Here is a 23,280-nt window from a genome sequence, read left to right as displayed (position 1 = left end):
GCCTAAGAAATGGCAAAAGATAATCAAACAAAATGGACAATATATTGTTTAATAAAGTTTTTGTTTCCCATGAAAAATTCGCCTTTTATTTATATAAAAAAAACGCAATTACTTTTTGGCCAACCTAATATAACGGCGATAAAACGAGCAAGAATAACAGAAATACCAAGAGTGTTGCGATTCGCGTGAATTTTCGCAACAATCGTCTCTTTCGGGAACTCTTGCAGCGTTCGTTACGCTCTCCTCGCCCTGACTCATACATACATATATGTGCACATACACGTATAATTCTACGCGATGCAGGAAAGACCGCGCAACACCCCGGTGCACCTGTGTGCTCTGAAAGGTAGAGGGTGGAAGAAAAGATAGGATAATAGAGGCCCGGCGAGAGGCGAGGGTAGGAGTGAGGTGGAAGAGAAGGAATTTTCTTCCTCTAATATCTTCCGATCTCCCGTCGAATGCACAGCCCGAGCAAATTGGAAGGAGCGCGCCTCCCCCCGCGGGCACACGGCCCGGGGGTACATGTTAAGGGCGACCGTAACAGCGGGGGTGGGTTGCACAATGCGCGAGATTTCGTCCGGTCCATCGGGAGTCCCGTCGCGTTCCCGTGGACGGCTATTAGGACGCGGGGGGTTTTTCGCGAAGGGATTTCGCTCCGCAGGACGGCGGGACGGTGGAGAGGGCTCCGCGTCGTCGGGAAACGAGGACGAGGATGGCAGATAATTTGTCCAGCGTCCTCCGCCCGTGTCCCTCGCCGCCCTCACTCTTCCATCCCTTCGTTTCCCGACGTTTCGTCGATGCCCAAGAGAGAGGCAGTGGACAAGTCCGCGCCGCTGACCCGAATCTCAACTAGGTGTCTATGTCTATTTTAGTTATCCCAGCAATGCGCGTCGATTTGTACGTTAAATACGTGGGTACTAATGGTCGGGCATCTGAGACAATGTCCGTACATTTCGACGAGTCTATCTCATGTAACGATACGATTGTTCCTCGAAACGAGAAGCGAAATTGATAGCCTTCGTTTGACCGTAATTGCGATTATCGTTTTACGTGCTGCTCTTCCCGAATTCGCCTGACGATTTATAAACGGTTAAAATTAAATGAAATTTCTGTGTTGACTGAAACGTACACGGCCATCATTCGTACGTTTACTTTACCGCAGGCACGCTATAAAATGCTCTGTGAGCGATCGCGAGCGACTGCCAAAGTTTCGGGCGCACGCGAAATCCAGGGTGCATTTAGGCTATCACTTTTCAGCGGCACTCGATATTTTCAGTATCACGCAATTCTCGCGTACCTCGGCGCGAAGTGCTGCGGTATCTTGCCAGTTTTGCATTCAGCGCGATGCCAGAAACGCGCATATGTATAGAGTGTTTTGAATAATACATACACACATTCGCTGATGCTGCTAGCGTACGTGAAGGTACAGTATTAATTAAATATCGTCCATTATAACTAGTGGGTCATTGCCAGGCTATTCATACACCGTGCACATGTGCACTCTAAAAATTCATCTATCTCATAGCATTATAGTATCTCTCATAAATTGGTAGTATATTATTAGGAGTGTGATTTAGTTTTGAGGGTTTTGCAACAGATGGCTGTAGTGTCAGTTTGTTCCAATAGCTGTTTCCGATAACTGTTGTTTCTTACAGTGTTGACATTATCCATGACATTTAGTAGCATTATAGCAATAGATGCAATAACAGTTTATATCATCGTAAAAATGCAACTTCCGAAAGCTCTTTAGCATTTTCGACATGCGTTGCTTTTGTTTTTTAATCAAAAGAAAACTGCGGCTGACGGTTATAGAATTCTTGTGGAAACTTATGGTGATTCTGCCCCATCAATTAAGACGTGTGAATACTGGTTTGGACGCTTTAAAAGTGGTGATACTGATGTGAAGGACAAAGAACGCTCGGGACAACCAAGAAAGCTTGAAAATGCAGATTTGCAAGCATTATTGCACGAAAATCCAACACAATCCACTTCAGAACTTGCCAGAGCATTAAATGTTGATCGTACAACAGTTACCAAACATTTACACGAAATGGGAAAAATTCAGAAAGAAGGGAAATGGGTTCGACATGAATTATCGGAAAGTGCCATTTGAACATTTGCATTTCGTTGATCGCCAGGCAAAAAAAGAAGAGTCTTTTGTCTCGGATTGTTACTGGGGATGAAAAGTGGATCTATTTTGATAATCCGAAACGCGGAAAATCATGGGTGGATCCAGGCGAACCATCAACATCCACTTCGAGACGCAATATTCACGGTTCAAAAGTAATGCTCTGTATTTCGTGGGATAGTGTACTATGAGCTCTTAAATCCGCATGAGACTGTCACGGCTGATCGTTATCGACACCAATTGTACAAGTTGAAGCAAACATTGGACGAAAAACGACCACCAATTGCGAGTAAACGACGGAAAGTGATTCTTCTTCGTGACAACGCTCGACCTCACGTTGCGTTATCAGTGAAACAAACACTATTAGAGCTCGAATGGCAAGTCTTACCGCACCCCGCGTATTCTCCGGACATTGCTCCATGCGATCATTATTTGTTCCGGTGGATGCAAGACGCTTTAGAGGATATACACTTTCATAATTTCGAAGAAGTGCGAAAATTCGTCGACGAATGGATCAACTCGAAAGAAGAGTCATTTTATCGTGGTAGAATCCATCTCTTGCCAGAAAGATGGGAAAAAGTGATAGAAAACGAAGGAAAATATTTTGATTAAGGTATTCATTCATTATCATATTTAAATACATGCGTTTTTGAGCGAAAAAACCCTCAAAACTAAATCACACCCCTAATAGTTTTGAGGGTTTTGCAACAGATGGCTGTAGTGTCAGTTTGTTCCAATAGCTGTTTCCGATAACTGTTGTTTCTTACAGTGTTGACATTATCCATGACATTTAGTAGCATTATAGCAATAGATGCAATAACAGTCGCGTTTATATCATCGTAAAAATGCAACTTCCGAAAGCTCTTTAGCATTATCGACATGCGTTGCTTTTGTTTTTTAATCAAAAGAAAACTGCGGCTGACGGTTATAGAATTCTTGTGGAAACTTATGGTGACACAGAATCACCATCAATTAAGACGTGTGAATACTGGTTTGGACGCTTTAAAAGTGGTGATACTGATGTGAAGGACAAAGAACGCTCGGGACAACCAAAAAGCTTGAAAATGCAGATTTGCAAGCATTATTGCACGAAAATCCAACACGATCCACTTCAGAACTTGCCAGAGCATTAAATGTTGATCGTACAACAGTTACCAAACATTTACATGAAATGGGAAAAATTCAGAAAGAAGGGAAATGCGTTCCACATCAATTATCGGAAAGTGCCATTTGAACATTTGCATTTCGTTGATCGCCAGGCAAAAAAAGAAGTCTTTTGTCTCGGATTGTTACTGGGGATGAAAAGTGGATCTATTTTGATAATCCGAAACGCGGAAAATCATGGGTGGATCCAGGCGAACCATCAACATCCACTCCGAGACGCAATATTCACGGTTCAAAAGTAATGCTCTGTATTTGGTGGGATAGTGTACTATGAGCTCTTAAATCCGCATGAGACTGTCACGGCTGATCGTTATCGACACCAATTGTACAAGTTGAAGCAAACATTGGACGAAAAACGACCACCAATTGCGAGTAAACGATGGAAAGTGATTCTTCTTCGTGACAACGCTCGACCTCACGTTGCGTTATCAGTGAAACAAACACTATTAGAGCTCGAATGGCAAGTCTTACCGCACCCCGCGTATTCTCCGGACATTGCTCCATGCGATCATTATTTGTTCCGGTGGATGCAAGACGCTTTAGGGGATACACACTTTCATAATTTCGAAGAAGTGCGAAAATTCGTCGACGAATGGATCAACTCGAAAGAAGAGTCATTTGATCGTGGTGGAATCCATCTCTTGCCAGAAAGATGGGAAAAAGTGATAGAAAACGAAGGAAAATATTTTGATTAAGGTATTCATTCCTTATCATTATAAATACATGCGTTTTTGAGCAAAAAAACCCTCAAAACTAAATCACACCCCTAATAGTTTTGAGGGTTTTGCAACAGATGGCTGTAGTGTCAGTTTGTTCCAATAGCTGTTTCCGATAACTGTTGTTTCTTACAGTGTTGACAGTATCCATGACATTTAGTAGCATTATAGCAATAGATGCAATAACAGTCGCGTTTATATCATCGTAAAAATGCAACTTCCGAAAGCTCTTTAGCATTATCGACATGCGTTGCTTTTGTTTTTTAATCAAAAGAAAACTGCGGCTGACGGTTATAGAATTCTTGTGGAAACTTATGGTGACGCAGAATCACCATCAATTAAGACGTGTGAATACTGGTTTGGACGCTTTAAAAGTGGTGATACTGATGTGAAGGACAAAGAACGCTCGGGACAACCAAAAAGCTTGAAAATGCAGATTTGCAAGCATTATTGCACGAAAATCCAACACGATCCACTTCAGAACTTGCCAGAGCATTAAATGTTGATCGTACAACAGTTACCAAACATTTACATGAAATGGGAAAAATTCAGAAAGAAGGGAAATGCGTTCCACATCAATTATCGGAAAGTGCCATTTGAACATTTGCATTTCGTTGATCGCCAGGCAAAAAAACAAGAGTCTTTTGTCTCGGATTGTTACTGGGGATGAAAAGTGGATCTATTTTGATAATCCGAAACGCGGAAAATCATGGGTGGATCCAGGCGAACCATCAACATCCACTCCGAGACGCAATATTCACGGTTCAAAAGTAATGCTCCGTATTTGGTGGGATAGTGTACTATGAGCTCTTAAATCCGCATGAGACTGTCACGGCTGATCGTTATCGACACCAATTGTACAAGTTGAAGCAAACATTGGACGAAAAACGACCACCAATTGCGAGTAAACGACGGAAAGTGATTCTTCTTCGTGACAACGCTCGACCTCACGTTGCGTTATCAGTGAAACAAACACTATTAGAGCTTGAATGGCAAGTCTTACCGCACCCCGCGTATTCTCCGGACATTGCTCCATGCGATCATTATTTGTTCCGGTGGATGCAAGACGCTTTAGGGGATACACACTTTCATAATTTCGAAGAAGTGCGAAAATTCGTCGACGAATGGATCAACTCGAAAGAAGAGTCATTTGATCGTGGTGGAATCCATCCCTTGCCAGAAAGATGGGAAAAAGTGATAGAAAACGAAGGAAAATATTTTGATTAAGGTATTCATTCATTATCATATTTAAATACATGCGTTTTTGAGCAAAAAAACCCTCAAAACTAAATCACACCCCTAATATTTAGCAGTATTATCATAAATAAATTTGCAAAATCTCAAATTTCGCGTATTGCGTAACGCTGCAGGAAGATTAAGATGAATGTATCGCGCGCGTGTAACATGATAATCCTACAATATGAGAAAACCAGGGGCGCCAAATTATAATAAAGATAAATAAATTTCCTATGCATACGGAAATATTTTATTCAACGATCGCATTCTGCTCGGTCGGGAGAGTGCGTTGACCAGATACCGTGGGGGGGGAGATGGGAATAATTCCATAAGGACGAACGAGAGCCTTAAACGACGGCCCGGCTGGCACGGGCACGGCCAGAAAAGAAAATTGTGCGCGCCAGACTATCAAGGGCGACTTCTTACTTCGGTAATTCCTCGGTAGTGCCTGGTATCACATAACTGCGACTCTCGGTACGGTGAATTTCGGTGCGGCCGCCGCCACGGAGAGGGTGGTAAATGGTACTAAAGAGAGAAAGCAATTTGTATGTACAGTAAGCCGCTGTAATTGCCAGACCACCTATCTACCGCCGTAAATGCGTATCGAGAGTGCCCCGGACCTCCCCTGCGCGTTACCACCAATTTACATATTATAATTTATAGATGAGAGATACCGCGTGCGCCACACGGGAGAGAGAAGCGGCTGCTATCCCCACGAAGTTGGAACTTCGTAACGTGCTTCGCGGTGATAATTCTTTTCGGTCCCGATGCTATTCCGACCTGTCGCGCGGCGATATTAAAGTTTACATGCCGTATCGCGGGAATTTTATTCGCAATGTTCCAAGAGAGAAATGTCGCGTAAACTCTTGCCACTTTGTGGAGAGAAAGAAGGCCGCCTGGCATATTATTCTATCATTTTACTGCGAGACGAGGCAAGTCTTTAAAGATCCGGGAACACGATTTGACGTTTGCGCAAATACGTTTATCGCGTTTATCGCATATCATTTCATTACATCCTCCTTTCGCAAAAACCGTTACGCGAATAGAAGTTTGGCTATTTTTCTGTCTACCGTGCATTTACGAATCTTATACAACACTGTTTCGAAAAGTAGCAGATCTTTTGTCCTCGTACGAAGTTTTCTGCAAAGTTTTCTTGCTAGATTTGCCGTCGACAGATTCGAGCAACGTCAGTTCGCAAAAGGCGCGATAAAAAAGAAAATACAGTCCATTTTGTACTGACACGTTTCTACGTGGCGCGACGAGAGCTCGTTGATTATAAGCAGCGTTTCGGGGAGATGCACTTTGTGATAAAATCTAAAATGTGTAAGAGATGACGAAGCGAATGAAGATGTACGAGCGTGAAGAATTACCGCGTAGAGAGAGAAAAAGATCAAGAGAGAAAGAGAGGAGCAAAGAGAGAGAGAGAGAGAGAGAGGGAAGAGGTAGCTTTTACTGCGCGGTAACTAAGACGTACTTAGCCCGGGGGTTAAAAGGTGGAGAGTCATCGCGTGATTGTGGAACGTTATCCTACACCACATAAGCCGGCTAGCGAGGAAACGCTTCTGCCAAAGGTCTGCGCTTCCTCTCTGGTATAGGGACACTCACGAAGGATCAAGCCGCTTTTGGGCGATCCCGGTGATCTCAGATGATTTTTCATTAAGCTCTACTCACATTCAATCCTCGAACACTATAGACACGCGACAGTAAATCAGTTGCTCCTTATATCGAGTGTGTTTTGATTAAGTAGACGGTAACATATTTGTGTTGGAAGCAAATCAGTGATCGATTCTATTGGGTTGGCCAAAAAGTAATTGCGTTTTTTTCCAACAGATGGACATACATGTCTTGAAATGTAACTAACTTCATTCTAAATCGCAAATTCATTATGTAGGTTAACAACTCACAGTTCAAGCTTGTTTTAGAAAAAGAAAGTACACGATTTCGTTAACAATTGTTTGTTTGCCGTCGATTTCAAAATGGAAAATCAAAAAGAACATTTTCCTCATATTTTGTTTTATTACTTCCGAAAAGGGAAAAACGCTGTGCAAGCTCATAAAAAGTTATGTGATGTACATGGCGAAGATGCTTTAAATCTGCGGCAGTATCAAAATTGGTTTACTAAATTTCGATCTCGAGATTTTAATGTGAAAGATGCACCACGCTCAGGAAGGCCAATCGAAAATGATGATGACAAAATAAAGGCACTGATCGATTCTAATCGGCGTTTAACGACACGAGAGATTGCTGAGAATCTTAACGTATCGAAATCGAGTGTTGAAAACCATTCAAAACGACTTGGATACATTAGTAAGCTCGATATTTGGGTACCACATGAGCTCAAAGAAATTCATCTCACTGAGCGTATTGACATCTGCGATTCTCTTTTGAAACGTGAGGAAAATGATCGATTTTTGAAACGTATGATAACGGGCGACGAAAAATGGATCGTCTACAACAACGTCAAACGAAAACGATCGCGGAGCAAGCGTGATGAACCTGCTGAAAGCACTTGAAAAGCAGATATTTACCAAAGAAAGATTACGCTGTCAGTCTGGTGGGACTTTCAAGGTATTCTGTAGTTTGAGCTGCTTGCAAGGAATCAAACCATTAATGCAGACGTATACTGTCGTCAACTGGATAAATTAAATGATTCCATCAAACAGAAACGTCGAGAATTGGTGAATCGCAAAGGTGTTGTGTTTCACCATGATAACGCTAGACCACGTACAAGTTTGGTCACTCGTGAAAAATTGTTGCAGCTTGGATGGGATGTGTTACCATGATGTTACCACATCCACCATATTCGCCAGACCTGGCACCATCAGATTGCCATTCGTTTCGTTCGTTGCAAAACGCCTTGAATGGTAAAACCTTGACTGCTGATGAGGATATGAAATCGTTGTTGGAATTGTTTTTTGCTGAAAAAGATAAGAACTTTTTTGAGCGCGGAATCATGAAGTTGCCTGAAAAATGGCAAAAGATAATCAAACAAAATGGACAATATATTGTTTAATAAAGTTTTTGTTTCCCATGCAAAATTCGCCTTTTATTTATATAAAAAAAACGCAATTACTTTTTGGCCAACCCAATATATGGCGAAGATGCTTTAAAACTGCGGCAGTGTCAAAATTGGTTTACTAAATTTCGATCTCGAGATTTTAATGTGAAAGATGCACCACGCTCAGGAAGGCCAATCGAAATTGATGATGACAAAATAAAGGCACTGATCGATTCCAATCGGCGTTTAACGACACGAGAGATTGCTGAGAATCTTAACATATCGAAATCGAGTGTTGAAAACCATTCAAAACGACTTGGATACATTAGTAAGCTCGATATTTGGGTACCACATGAGCTCAAAGAAATTCATCTCACTGAGCGTATTGACATCTGCGATTCTCTTTTGAAACGTGAGGAAAATGATCGATTTTTGAAACGTATGATAACGGGCGACGAAAAATGGATCGTCTACAACAACGTCAAACGAAAACGATCGCGGAGCAAGCGTGATGAACCTGCTGAAAGCACTTGAAAAGCAGATATTTACCAAAGAAAGATTACGCTGTCAGTCTGGTGGGACTTTCAAGGTATTCTGTAGTTTGAGCTGCTTGCAAGGAATCAAACCATTAATGCAGACGTATACTGTCGTCAACTGGATAAATTAAATGATTCCATCAAACAGAAACGTCGAGAATTGGTGAATCGCAAAGGTGTTGTGTTTCACCATGATAACGCTAGACCACGTACAAGTTTGGTCACTCGTGAAAAATTGTTGCAGCTTGGATGGGATGTGTTACCATGATGTTACCACATCCACCATATTCGCCAGACCTGGCACCATCAGATTACCATTCGTTTCGTTCTTTGCAAAACGCCTTGAATGGTACAACCTTTACTGCTGATGAGGATATGAAATCGTTGTTGGAATTGTTTTTTGCTGAAAAAGATAAGAACTTTTTTGAGCGTGGAATCATGAAGTTGCCTGAAAAATGGCAAAAGATAATCAAACAAAATGGACAATATATTGTTCAATAAAGTTTTTGTTTCCCATGAAAAATTCGCCTTTTATTTATATAAAAAAAACGCAATTACTTTTTGGCCAACCCAATATATCCGTATATATCGTGCATGTGTCGTTCAAACTTTTAGTTTTCTTTGGAGAAGCATAAATAAGCCAATACAAGATATTACTTGGTAAATTAATACCAAGTTATCAAACACGATTTCGACAAATTGTTCGTTAGGTGAAACATGAAAAAATTGAAGGTATTCATGTTACGTAGAGAGCCTTGAACATCTCTTGAATATCTATTTGAAAGTCACTTGCTTCTCACGACATTTCCATGATTTATTAATATTGAGCCATTCATAGAAACAAACGAAATGCGAATATAGAAGCTTTCATAGATATCATCCGGAACATCTTGGTTCGACTGTGTCAGTGATCGATGTTATTTACGATGTTATTACGGCAGACGAAATTGTCAAGCGCTGGCACATGCTGAAGCTTAATGTTTAACTGCATCCGTTTCGACGACTTCACATTGATGTCATAGATCTTTATTGCCTGTGTTTTATTCATTTTTCGACGTATTTATTCGAGATGCGCTGCGACGCCGTGCTCCTCCGAATAATACGACGCGATACGACCGGTCACGAATAAAATAGCTCCAAGAGCTCATCTTGGAAGCTAAGAAATGGTTCGCGCAAGCAATACGCCTTTAAAATTGAAGCGGCACTTTGCCAATAATAAACGCCTGTGCAAGTTATTTACGATGCCGCTTGCATCTGATCCTTTGATTTCTTCATTCCGCGACTACGCGAGACGTAAGAATGACTGTCGTATGTCTATACGTGCATTATTTTATTTCTTTGGCCTTTAATTCGCAAGATGCTAATGTGCCAATCGCCGGCCTCCACTTGTTGTTTAGCACATTTGGGTAGAATTTTTATTACAGGGTAAAATGACGGAAAATTGAAAACACACGACGCCGGCGCATTTACTTGGATTGTGTCAAAAGATTCGGTAGTGTAGCGCGTATAATGCGAAGATCAGAATGGAATTGTATAAAGAGCTTATCGTACCTATTGAATCGTGCGCTTACATAGCGTTCATATATACCACGTCGCAGGTATACCAAGAAATAAGAACTCCGCGTATAAACGTGACTGGATGTGTACGCGCATACGTGTGAGAAAATGCTCGCTAAAAAGAGGCTTTATCCAGCACCAGGGAGAAATCGATCATTCGGCATACGGCCATAATACGATCGAGAAATTGCAAAGGATTCCTTCGGTGAAAGCTGCGATGAAATAAAACGTTTATTACAATAACAAACCATTTTAGTACGCTTTGCGTCGCACGTTTTGCACCCTTTTTCCAAATCTTTTGTTGCGGCAAAGTTGGAAAGTGGAGTAGTCGCACTTGGCTAATGCATCAATTCATGAAGCTTGTCTATGAAAATTTAGTAGACGTTTTTGTACTCTCGATCAGTTAGATGGCAATGCTTAATATGTTTTGCAAATATATTTTTTCATTTGAAATCGATATTTTTTGGCGAAAATGTTAATAGATCTTGGTTTTTTGCAAAGAGTTGACGGTGAAAAGAAGAACGTTTCTCGCGAATTAAATTTCAAAAGTAACAATAAACGAAAAGAAATCTTGTTATTTGTTTAATTTGAAATATAATTTATTTTACTGTTTTACAGAGTTTTAATTCGAAATTTGATTACCAAGTTATTTAATACTGACTCTAATTTAAAAACTTATGAAAAAAGTGGCATCTAATTAAATTTTTGTTAAAGGAAAATCGACTTAAAGTCGGTCAAGGAATACACTCGCGAACTTTGATGACCTATTTAATAATCAATCTGTCCACTGGTATCGTGGAATTTGAGATGTCTACGAGGAAATTCGCGTCATGTAAATGGTAGAGAGTATTTGCCATTGCAAATTTTATGCGCCCGCGAATGTCGTCGTCGGACGGTTAATGTCCTAATTTCTTTCATCTGCAAATCTGTGGTCGACGTGCTCTATCAATCGCGCATTACCGTGCGAATAAATCGAATTTTCGGGCAATGAAACTCGCTTCGCCGGAGTTACCGTGCCACGCTAGAAATTCTGGGCATGGGCGTAACATTGAATATGCATTAGCGTCACTACGTTGTCGACGTCCTCGTCGTCGTCGTAGCCGTAGTCGTAGTCGTTGGGTGCAATGTCGAAGCAAAGGAGGGTTGGCAGTGACTCACATTGTGACTGGAATAAACAAACTATCCTTTAAGTCTCTTTTCGACGATGGCAGTCGTAGCTGAGGCCGTCGCCGTTTCAACGGCGGGAAGGACGAAGATCCTTGATCGAATTATTGTAATCACGCGCGTCCTCGGGCATGGGGGACGACTCTTCTTCCCTTCAATTTTATTTGCGCACGTTCCCGATGAACGAGCTCGCCCTCTTCAGCGAGGCGACTGTCCGGGGAGTACCAGTGTCATCCTTTGCTAAAGGAGCCCTTGTTAAGGCCGTATCAATGGAGGAATACGGCAATCGCCGTGACGGGAGTAGTGCGCGATGATTCAGCGTGAGAATAATGACTCGAGTCGCTGTTTTTCAAGATTCCTGATTGAATCCGATGGATTTCTTCTGCGTGTGTAGATTCTCATATATTAGGGGTGTGATTTAGTTTTGAGGGTTTTTTCGCTCAAAAACGCATGTATTTAAATATGATAATGAATGAATACCTTAATCAAAATATTTTCCTTCGTTTTCTATCACTTTTTCCCATCTTTCTGGCAAGAGATGGATTCCACCACGATCAAATGACTCTTCTTTCGAGTTGATCCATTCGTCGACGAATTTTCGCACTTCTTCGAAATTATCAAAGTGTGTATCCTCTAAAGCGTCTTGCATCCACCGGAACAAATAATGATCGCATGGAGCAATGTCCAGAGAATACGCGGGGTGCGGTAAGACTTGCCATTCAAGCTCTAATAGTGTTTGTTTCACTGATAACGCAACGTGAGGTCGAGCGTTGTCACGAAGAAGAATCACTTTCCGTCGTTTACTCGCAATTGGTGGTCGGTTTTGGTCCAATGCTTGCTTCAACTTGTACAATTGGTGTCGATAACGATCAGCCATGACAGTCTCATGCGGATTTAACAGCTCATAGTACACTATCCCACCAAATACGGAGCATTACTTTTGAACCGTGAATATTGCGTCTCGGAGTGGATGTTGATGGTTCGCCTGGATCCACCCATGATTTTCCGCGTTTCGGATTATCAAAATAGATCCACTTTTCATCCCCAGTAACAATCCGAGACAAAAGACTCTTTTTTTTGCCTGGCGATCAACGAAATGCAAATGTTCAAATGGCACTTTCCGATAATTCATGTCGAACCCATTTCCCTTCTTTCTGAATTTTTCCCATTTCATGTAAATGTTTCGTAACTGTTGTACGATCAACATTTAATGCTCTGGCAAGTTCTGAAGTGGATCGTGTTGAATTTTCGTGCAATAATGCTTGCAAATCTACATTTTCAAGCTTTCTTGGTTGTCCCGAGCGTTCTTTGTCCTTCACACGTCTTAATTGATGGTGATTCTGCGTCACCATGAGTTTCCACAAGAATTCTATAACCGTCAGCCGCAGTTTTCTTTTGATTAAAAAACAAAAGCAACGCATGTCGAAAATGCTAAAGAGCTTTCGGAAGTTGCATTTTTACGATGATATAAACACGACTGTTATTGCATCTATTGCTATAGTGCTACTAAATGTCATGGATAATGTCAACACTGTGAGAAACAACAGTTATCGGAAACAGCTATTGGAACAAACTGACACTACAGCCGTCTGTTGCAAAACCCTCAAAACTATTAGGGGTGTGATTCAGTTTTGAGGGTTTTTTTGCTCAAAAACGCATGTATTTAAATATGATAATGAATGAATACCTTCATCAAAATACTTTCCTTCGTTTTCTATAACGTTTTCCCATCTTTCTGGCAAGAGATGGATTCCACCACGATAAAATGACTCTTCTTTCGAGTTGATCCATTCGTCGGCGAATTTTCGCACTTCTTCGAAATTATGACAGTGTGTATCCTCTAAAGCGTGTTGCATCGACCGGAACAAATAATAATCGCATGGAGAATACACGGGGCGCGGTAAGACTTGCCATTCAAGCTCTAATAGTGCTTGTTTCACTGATACCGCAACGTGAGGTCGAGCGTTGTCACGAAGAAGAATCACTTTCCGTCGTTTACTCGCAATTGGTGCTCGTTTTTCGTCCAATGCTTGCTTCAACTTGTACAATTGGTGTCGATAACGATCAGCCGTGACAGTCTCGTGCGGATTTAACAGCTCATAGTACATTATCCCACCAAATACAGAGCATTACTTTTGAACCGTGAATATTGCGTCTCGGAGTGGATGTTGATGGTTCGCCTGGATCCACCCATGATTTTCTGCGTTTCGGATTATCAAAATAGATCCACTTTTCGTCCCCAGTAACAATCCGAGACAAAGGACTCTTCTTTTTTTGCCTGGCGATCAACGAAATGCAAATGTTCAAATGGCACTTTCCGATAATTGATGTCGAACCCATTTCCCTTCCTTCTGAATTTTTCCCATTTCATGTAAATGTTTCGTAACTGTTGTACGATCAACATTTAATGCTCTGGCAAGTTCTGAAGTGGATCGTGTTGGATTTTCGTCCAATAATGCTTGCAAATTTGCATTTTCAAGCTTTCTTGGTTGTCCCGAGCGTTCTTTGTCCTTCACATCAGTATCACCACTTTTAAAGCGTCCAAATCAGTATTCACACGTCTTAATTGATGGGGCAGAATCACCATAAGTTTCCACAAGAATTTTATAACCGTCAGCCGCAGTTTTCTTTTGATTAAAAAACAAAAGCAACGCATGTCGAAAATGCTCTTTCGGAAGTTGCATTTTTACGATGATACAAACACGACTGTTATTGCATCTATTGCTATAGTGCTACTAAATGTCATGGATAATGTCAACACTGTTATCGAAAACAGCTATTGGAACAAACTGACACTACAGCCGTCTGTTGCAAAACCCTCAAAACTATTAGGGGTGTGATTTAGTTTTGAGGGTTTTTTTGCTCAAAAACGCATGTATTTAAATATGATAATGAATGAATACCTTCATCAAAATACTTTCCTTCGTTTTCTATAACGTTTTCCCATCTTTCTGGCAAGAGATGGATTCCACCACGATAAAATGACTCTTCTTTCGAGTTGATCCATTCGTCGGCGAATTTTCGCACTTCTTCGAAATTATGACAGTGTGTATCCTCTAAAGCGTGTTGCATCGACCGGAACAAATAATAATCGCATGAAGAATACACGGGGCGCGGTAAGACTTGCCATTCAAGCTCTAATAGTGCTTGTTTCACTGATACCGCAACGTGAGGTCGAGCGTTGTCACGAAGAAGAATCACTTTCCGTCGTTTACTCGCAATTGGTGCTCGTTTTTGGTCCAATGCTTGCTTCAACTTGTACAATTGGTGTCGATAACGATCAGCCGTGACAGTCTCGTGCGGATTTAACAGCTCATAGTACATTATCCCACCAAATACAGAGCATTACTTTTGAACCGTGAATATTGCGTCTCGGAGTGGATGTTGATGGTTCGCCTGGATCCACCCATGATTTTCCGCGTTTCGGATTATCAAAATAGATCCACTTTTCATCCCCAGTAACAATCCGAGGCAAAAGACTCTTCTTTTTGTGCCTGGCGATCAACGAAATGCAAATGTTCAAATGGCACTTTCCGATAATTCATGTCGAACCCATTTCCCTTCTTTCTGAATTTTTCCCATTTCATGTAAATGTTTCGTAACTGTTGTACGATCAACATTTAATGCTTTGGCAAGTTCTGAAGTGGATTCTGTTGGATTTTCGTCCAATAATGCTTGCAAATCTGCATTTTCAAGCTTTCTTGGTTGTCCCGAGCGTTCTTTATCCTTCACATCAGTATCACCACTTTTAAAGCGTCAAACCAGTATTCACACGTCTTAATTGATGGGGCAGAATCACCATAAGTTTCCACAAGAATTCTATAACCGTCAGCCGCAGTTTTTTTTTTATTAAAAAACAAAAGCAACGAATGTCGAAAATGCTAAAGAGCTTTCGGAAGTTGCATTTTTACGATGATATAAACACGACTGTTATTGTTGCATCTATTGCTATAATGCTACTAAATGTCATGGATAATGTCAACACTGTAAGAAACAACAGTTATCGGAAATAAACTGACACTACAGCCATCTGTTGCAAAACCCTCAAAACTAAATCACACTCCTAATAGATTGCTCCCTTAGAAAGTCTAATGGACGGTTTACGTAAGCGTTCCACGTTACGTAAAATGAACTTGTTTAGTGAGATTATTCTTTAAACGCAAACAAGACTCGATACAACCTGATACGTCGCTGTCGATGCGGCATCTATCCGACAGTTCCGCTACTCAATATATTATTTGATGGCCACTAATACGCCATTAAAATAATTTCAAGCGCAATCGGTGAGTAATCGGATTTGCGGAATTATGAAGTAATTACACGCGCAATACAATTGCGTAATACAATATTAACAAAGTTGGAATTTATTTATTGTCGTCATCGACGACACAGATAAATATTATCGCAGTTTAACAGCGGATTACAGGAAAACGGGGACTTTTTCAGAAAAGTCTTATCAGTGAACTTTGCAAAAATGTCCGGATTACATCGTTTTCTTTTTTCTTTACAGGAGCAGAAGGTGCTTTTAAAAAGTTGAAGCCTGATCCTTGCGCCTCCAGCCCCCACATTGGTCACACGCCTACCACAGCTAGTTGTCCAACACCAGCCCGGCGACGACACAGGACCACCTTTACACAGGTTCGTACTCGGAATACTCCGCAAACTGTGTATTTCTTCAGTTTTGCAGATGATCGAAGACATCCCTTTTATTTCTTCTTTTCCCTATCGGGAGATCTTTTAAGAATATTCATTTACCTTCAGAGGACGTCGAACCCTTTGATCGATATAACGACGTTCCGATTAGCTTCAATCTTTCGTATCGCGTCGAAATTTCCTGCCGGGTGGCTCAAACCAGCCTTCACCACGGCATTCGCAATTGTTTCACAGGAGCAGCTGGCAGAATTGGAATCAGCGTTTGCAAAATCTCATTATCCGGACATATACTGCAGGGAGGAATTGGCGAGGACCACTAAATTGAACGAGGCCAGAATTCAGGTGAGTGCAGCGCTTCGCCGTCACAGTCGACGGATGAAAAAGAAATGATTTTTCGGGACCGACGTTCCACGTGCAAGGCGCGTTCCCAGCCTTTCGATTAGCGATCGCACTGGTTCCCCAGCCGAGCACGTATGCACGGGGACGCTCAAATCTGCCATCAACTCTCCCTAGATCGAAATCCGACCGGATCAACGACACGAGGGTGATTCGCGATGGATCTCGTTGCGCGGTTCTCGCGAAGGTAATTGGCTTTTGGATGTCGCGTTTGCGATGCATAACGCACGCCCGTGCGCGTGCCAAGAATACATTTTTTACCACCCCGCGGCCGAGATGTGATGTCGCGTCGTCCCCCGCGTTTCTACGACGCCGAAAAATTTGCACAGGCATACTTATCTCCCGCCTATCTATCTTTTTGACCGTGACTCACCGCGTAATCGAATCAAAGGCGCATGTGGGGCGGCGAAATGAAATTACGGGCGCAAATGTCGGTCCAAGACACCCTATATTCTTTGAGGGTCCTGGAATTGATCCGGGGGGGAGCGGGGGACGGAGAAGTTTTCAATATATTAGGGGTGTGATTTAGTTTTGAGGGTTTTTTTGCTCAAAAACGCATGTATTTAAATATGATAATGAATGAATACCTTCATCAAAATATTTTCCTTCGGTTTCTATAACTTTTTCCCATCTTTCTGGCAAGAGATGGATTCCACCACGATAAAATCACTCTTCTTTCGAGTTGATCCATTCGTCGACGAATTTTCGCACTTCTTCGAAATTATGACAGTGTGTATCCTCTAAAGCGTGTTGCATCGACCGGAACAAATAATAATCGCATGGAGAATACGCGGGGCGCGGTAAGACTTGCCATTCAAGCTCTAATAGTGTTTGTTTCACTGATAACGCAACTTGAGGTCGAGCGTTGTCACGAAGAAGAATCACTTTCCGTCGGGAATCGGCGGGAAAAGTGGGGGAGGCAGAGGAACGGGACTGTACATAAAGGGTGAAGATATAGATACATAGAGAGCGTAATATCGGCAGATACTCTAGCATATGCGATTTTTCAATGTCCTTTTAAAAGTGTAAGCGTACCCTTAGTGAATGATATTAGGCATTGATTTGTGTGCTTACGTTGACCACGATTTTGGATAACGATGGACCGCGATGGGAGGCGGGGGGAGGGGGGAGGGAAAGCGTGGTGGGACGGCAGTATCTGACAGTGTTTTGCGTTCGAAATTTGAGCGGTGCCAGGGGGATCCCCGAGTCGCGGCAATCCTGGACCTGCCTGGAAGAGGAACTCACCCCTTTGCGCGGTGGACTTCACCGAAGTTCCGCCCTCGCAATGCAATGTGCGTCGTCATCTCATCTTCTCTTCGCAAGTGACGTGGAGGAAAAAAAAGGTGTTGTGACTCTCTACCCCTCTTGCGTTTCGCGTCGCGCGAGAGGGAGACGCGCAAAACGCTTGACTCTCTGTAATAAGTATAGCATAAATGTACGTATGTATTTGACTTAGAGATCACTACGTGCGACGTAGACCCGCGGACAAAGAGTCATCGTTATCGCGGGATGACGACGAGCACGTTGATGGCACGCGTCGTTACGCGTCGTTTATATTTTTATTAGGGGTGTGATTTAGTTTTGAGGGTTTTTTTGCTCAAAAACGCATGTATTTAAATATGATAATGAATGAATACCTTAATCAAAATATTTTCCTTCGTTTTCTATAACTTTTTCCCATCTTTCTGGCAAGAGATGACGATAAAATGACTCTTCTTTTCAGCTGATCCATTCGTCGACGAATTTTCGCACTTCTTCGAAATTATGAAAGTGTGTATCCTCTAAAGCGTGTTGCATCGACCGGAACAAATAATAATCGCATGGAGAATACGCGGGGTGCGGTAAGACTTGCCATTCAAGCTCTAATAGTGCTTGTTTCACTGATAACGCAACGTGAGGTCGAGCGTTGTCACGAAGAAGAATCACTTTCCGTCGTTTACTCGCAATTGGTGGTCGTTTTTGGTCCAATGCGTGCTTCAACTTGTACAATTGGTGTCGATAACGATCAGCCGTGACAGTCTCATGCGGATTTAACAGCTCATAGTACACTATCCCACCAAATACAGAGCATTACTTTTGAACCGTGAATATTGCGTCTCGGAGTGGATGTTGATGGCTCGCCTGGATCCACCCATGATTTTCCGCGTTTCGGATTATCAAAATAGATCCACTTTTCATCCCCAGTAACAATCCGAGACAAAAGACTCTTCTTTTTGTGCCTGGCGATCAACGAAATGCAAATGTTGAAATGGCACTTTCCGATAATTGATGTCGAACCCATTTCCCTTCTTTCTGAATTTTTCCCATTTCATGTAAATGTTTCGTAACTGTTGTACGATCAACATTTAATGCTCTGGCAAGTTCTGAAGTGGATCGTGTTGGATTTTCGTGCAATAATGCTTGCAAATCTACATTTTCAAGCTTTCTTGGTTGTCCCGAGCGTTCTTTGTCCTTCACATCAGTATCACCACTTTTAAAACGTCCAAACCAGTATTCACACGCCTTAATTGATGGGGCAGAATCACCATAAGTTTCCACAAGAATTCTATAACCGTCAGCCGCAGTTTTCTTTTGATTAAAAAACAAAAGCAACGCATGTCGAAAATGCTAAAGAGCTTTCGGAAGTTGCATTTTTACGATGATATAAACACGACTGTCATTGCATCTATTGCTATAATGCTACTAAATGTCATGGATAATGTCAACACTGTAAGAAAGAACAGTTATCGGAAACAGCTATTGGAACAAACTGACACTACAGCCGTCTGTTGCAAAACCCTCAAAACTATTAGGTGTGTGATTTAGTTTTGAGGGTTTTTTTGCTCAAAAACGCATGTATTTAAATATGATAATGAATGAATACCTTCATCAAAATACTTTCCTTCGTTTTCTATAACTTTTTCCCATCTTTCTGGCAAGAGATGGATTCCACCACGATAAAATCACTCTTCTTTTCAGCTAATCCATTCGTCGACGAATTTTCGCACTTCTTCGAAATTATGACAGTGTGTATCCTCTAAAGCGTGTTGCATCGACCGGAACAAATAATAATCGCATGGAGAATACGCGGGGTGCGGTAAGACTTGCCATTCAAGCTCTAATAGTGTTTGTTTCACTGACAACGCAACGCGAGGTCGAGCGTTGTCACGAAGAAGAATCACTTTCCGTCGTTTACTCGCAATTGGTGGTCGTTTTTGGTCCAATGCGTGCTTCAACTTGTACAATTGGTGTCGATAACGATCAGCCGTGACAGTCTCATGCGGATTTAACAGCTCATAGTACACTATCCCACCAAATACAGAGCATTACTTTTCAACCGTGAATATTGCGTCTCGGAGTGGATGTTGATGGCTCGCCTGGATCCACCCATGATTTTCCGCGTTTCGGATTATCAAAATAGATCCACTTTTCATCCCCAGTAACAATCCGAGACAAAAGACTCTTCTTTTTTTGCCTGGCGATCAACGAAATGCAAATGTTGAAATGGCACTTTCCGATAATTCATGTCGAACCCATTTCCCTTCTTTCTGAATTTTTCCCATTTCATGTAAATGTTTCGTAACTGTTGTACGATCAACATTTAATGCTCTGGCAAGTTCTGAAGTGGATCGTGTTGGATTTTCGTGCAATAATGCTTGCAAATCTACATTTTCAAGTTTTCTTGGTTGTCCCGAGCGTTCTTTGTCCTTCACATCAGTATCACCACTTTTAAAACGTCCAAACCAGTATTCACACGCCTTAATTGATGGGGCAGAATCACCATAAGTTTCCACAAGAATTCTATAACCGTGAGCTGCAGTTTTCTTTTGATTAAAAAACAAAAGCAACGCATGTCGAAAATGCTGTTTCGGAAGTTGCATTTTTACGATGATATAAACACGACTGTTATTGTTGCATCTATTGCTATAATGCTACTAAATGTCATGGATAATGTCAACACTGTGAGAAACAACAGTTATCGGAAACAGCTATTGGAACAAACTGACACTACAGCCGTCTGTTGCAAAACCCTCAAAACTATTAGGGGTGTGATTTAGTTTTGAGGGTTTTTTTGCTCAAAAACGCATGTATTTAAATATGATAATGAATGAATACCTTCATCAAAATACTTTCCTTCGTTTTCTATAACTTTTTCCCATCTTTCTGGCAAGAGATGGATTCCACCACGATAAAATCACTCTTCTTTTCAGCTAATCCATTCGTCGACGAATTTTCGCACTTCTTCGAAATTATGACAGTGTGTATCCTCTAAAGCGTGTTGCATCGACCGGAACAAATAATAATCGCATGGAGAATACGCGGGGTGCGGTAAGACTTGCCATTCAAGCTCTAATAGTGCTTGTTTCACTGACAACGCAACGTGAGGTCGAGCGTTGTCACGAAGAAGAATCACTTTCCGTCGTTTACTCGCAATTGGTGGTCGTTTTTGGTCCAATGCGTGCTTCAACTTGTACAATTGGTGTCGATAACGATCAGCCGTGACAGTCTCATGCGGATTTAACAGCTCATAGTACACTATCCCACCAAATACAGAGCATTACTTTTGAACCGTGAATATTGCGTCTCGGAGTGGATGTTGATGGTTCGCCTGGATCCACCCATGATTTTCTGCGTTTCGGATTATCAAAATAGATCCACTTTTCATCCCCAGTAACAATCCGAGACAAAAGACTCTTCTTTTTTTGCCTGGCGATCAACGGAATGCAAATGTTCAACCGGTTCGCAATGGCACTTTTCGATAATTGATGTCGAACCCATTTCCCTTCTTTCTGAATTTTTCCCATTTCATGTAAATGTTTCGTAACTGTTGTACGATCAACATTTAATGCTCTGGCAAGTTCTGAAGTGGATCGTGTTGGATTTTCGTGCAATAATGCTTGCAAATCTACATTTTCAAGCTTTCTTGGTTGTCCCGAGCGTTCTTTGTCCTTCACATCAGTATCACCACTTTTAAAACGTCCAAACCAGTATTCACACGCCTTAATTGATGGGGCAGAATCACCATAAGTTTCCACAAGAATTCTATAACCGTGAGCTGCAGTTTTCTTTTGATTAAAAAACAAAAGCAACGCATGTCGAAAATGCTGTTTCGGAAGTTGCATTTTTACGATGATATAAACACGACTGTTATTGTTGCATCTATTGCTATAATGCTACTAAATGTCATGGATAATGTCAACACTGTGAGAAACAACAGTTATCGGAAACAGCTATTGGAACAAACTGACACTACAGCCGTCTGTTGCAAAACCCTCAAAACTAAATCACACTCCTAATACTTCTCGGTAACCCGGCGAGTCCACGTCGAGCGGGGAATTTGCGCGCGGCAACCCCCGAGGAGATCAAATCTCGGAAAAGATGTGATCCAGTCGTCGATGCATTTGCAGACGCATCTCTTGCTTCACATGACGTTACGTGTATCGCGTAGAAGACGAAGAGAGCGGCAAGGGGGGGAGAATTGCAGCGGTGAAATTTTTAATTTTTCGGCATGGGAACGCGAGTTCCACCGACAGTGGTGCGGTTTGTGATGACATTAAGGGTGGAGGGCTCGCTAATGAGGAAGAGAGGGACGGAGAAGAGGACACAGGAAGTGGAGCCGCGACGGGGAAGCGCTCGGTGTCGAGGAAGCGCGTGGTACCGGGAGGCCGCCCGGGGTGGCGGACCCTCGAATTCCGCGAGCGAGGGAGCGAGCGGCGTACATATTAAAACAGTCGCCGATGCGTCGCGCTCTTTTGATATATAATGCAGCGGGGTGTTGTTTGAGTTAAAAGCCTGGGAACCGCCGCGACTTAACCCTGTTAAACTGCGATGCCAAGTGAAACGCGGTCTGCGCTCGCCGGTTATAACCGATGCACAAAGTGTCCGCGGCGAGAGGGCCCGCGCGCCGCGAGGACGCGCGCAACCAACGCGCGGCGGACGGCCCGCGCGTTCCCTCCGACCTCAAACGCGAGAGAGACGGAGGAAGAGAGAAAGAGAGAGGGAGAGGGATAGAGGGTGGCTCGCAGTTTTAAATGTCATTTCCAGTCGCCGGTTTTCCGGCGCGGCTGCCCCAGAATCGGCCAATTACCCGTAACCGGCAAAGCGCGCGCCGTAATTAACGCTCGTGTCATCGCGGATTTGCGCGTTTCGGCTACTTCCGCCGAACGGCGGGCTTCGCGGAACAGCGAAAAGAGTTCCCGTGATCCTGCTGATTTCTTATCTAATTTCGCGTTCTAACGATGCGGGAAATTAACGTCCACCATCTTGTACATAAATGTTGGCTTTTATATGGTTGAATAAGAAAAGAATTCCCGTGCAAGTTTTATGGTTTATATTCCACGAATGTATGCGTGAGACATCACGATTTAAGCAATCATTGACATCATTGATAGATAGTTGGAGAAATATGTATGTTGAAGATTTGTAATTCACATTGGTTATTCTCGACAAAACGAATTCAAATTAGCCCTTTCAACCTATGTAACTCTATTTATCTTTTTAATTCTTTAAAAAATCCTTATAATCCTTTAAAAAAGTGAAATCGTTTCATAAATTAACGTCCGTTTATAATTAATTTCATTCCGACCTATCCGCGTTCCATACGAAGCGAGATTAATGCAACGCGACGCGACGCAATAAAAGCACGCGAAATTTGAAGACTTTCGTCCACCATTTTTGTGCGTCGTGAAGGGCGAAGGAAAATTTCGTCGTCCCCTCGAGGAATCGAGGGACCGGTTCGGGTTTAGGAAGGTA

General features: G+C 42.2%; 1 protein-coding gene across 1 annotated transcript in view; it reads left to right on the top strand.

The window, feature by feature from the left end:
- Nucleotides 1-15,590: 15,590 nt before the first annotated feature.
- Nucleotides 15,591-23,280, top strand: part of LOC105287266 (homeobox protein prophet of Pit-1) — a 29,371-nt gene continuing 21,681 nt past the window's right edge. The window contains exons 1-3 of the mRNA XM_026974681.1: nucleotides 15,591-15,603; nucleotides 16,010-16,137; nucleotides 16,387-16,494. Coding sequence (XP_026830482.1) covers nucleotides 15,591-15,603; nucleotides 16,010-16,137; nucleotides 16,387-16,494 — 249 coding nt within the window. The remainder of the gene's footprint in view (nucleotides 15,604-16,009; nucleotides 16,138-16,386; nucleotides 16,495-23,280) is intronic.

The sequence above is a fragment of the Ooceraea biroi genome, chromosome 13, assembly GCF_003672135.1.
Source record: "Ooceraea biroi isolate clonal line C1 chromosome 13, Obir_v5.4, whole genome shotgun sequence".
Taxonomy (NCBI): Eukaryota; Metazoa; Arthropoda; class Insecta; order Hymenoptera; family Formicidae; genus Ooceraea; species Ooceraea biroi.
Note: the sequence above shows the minus strand (reverse complement) of the source record. Positions and strands in the feature narration are given on the sequence as shown.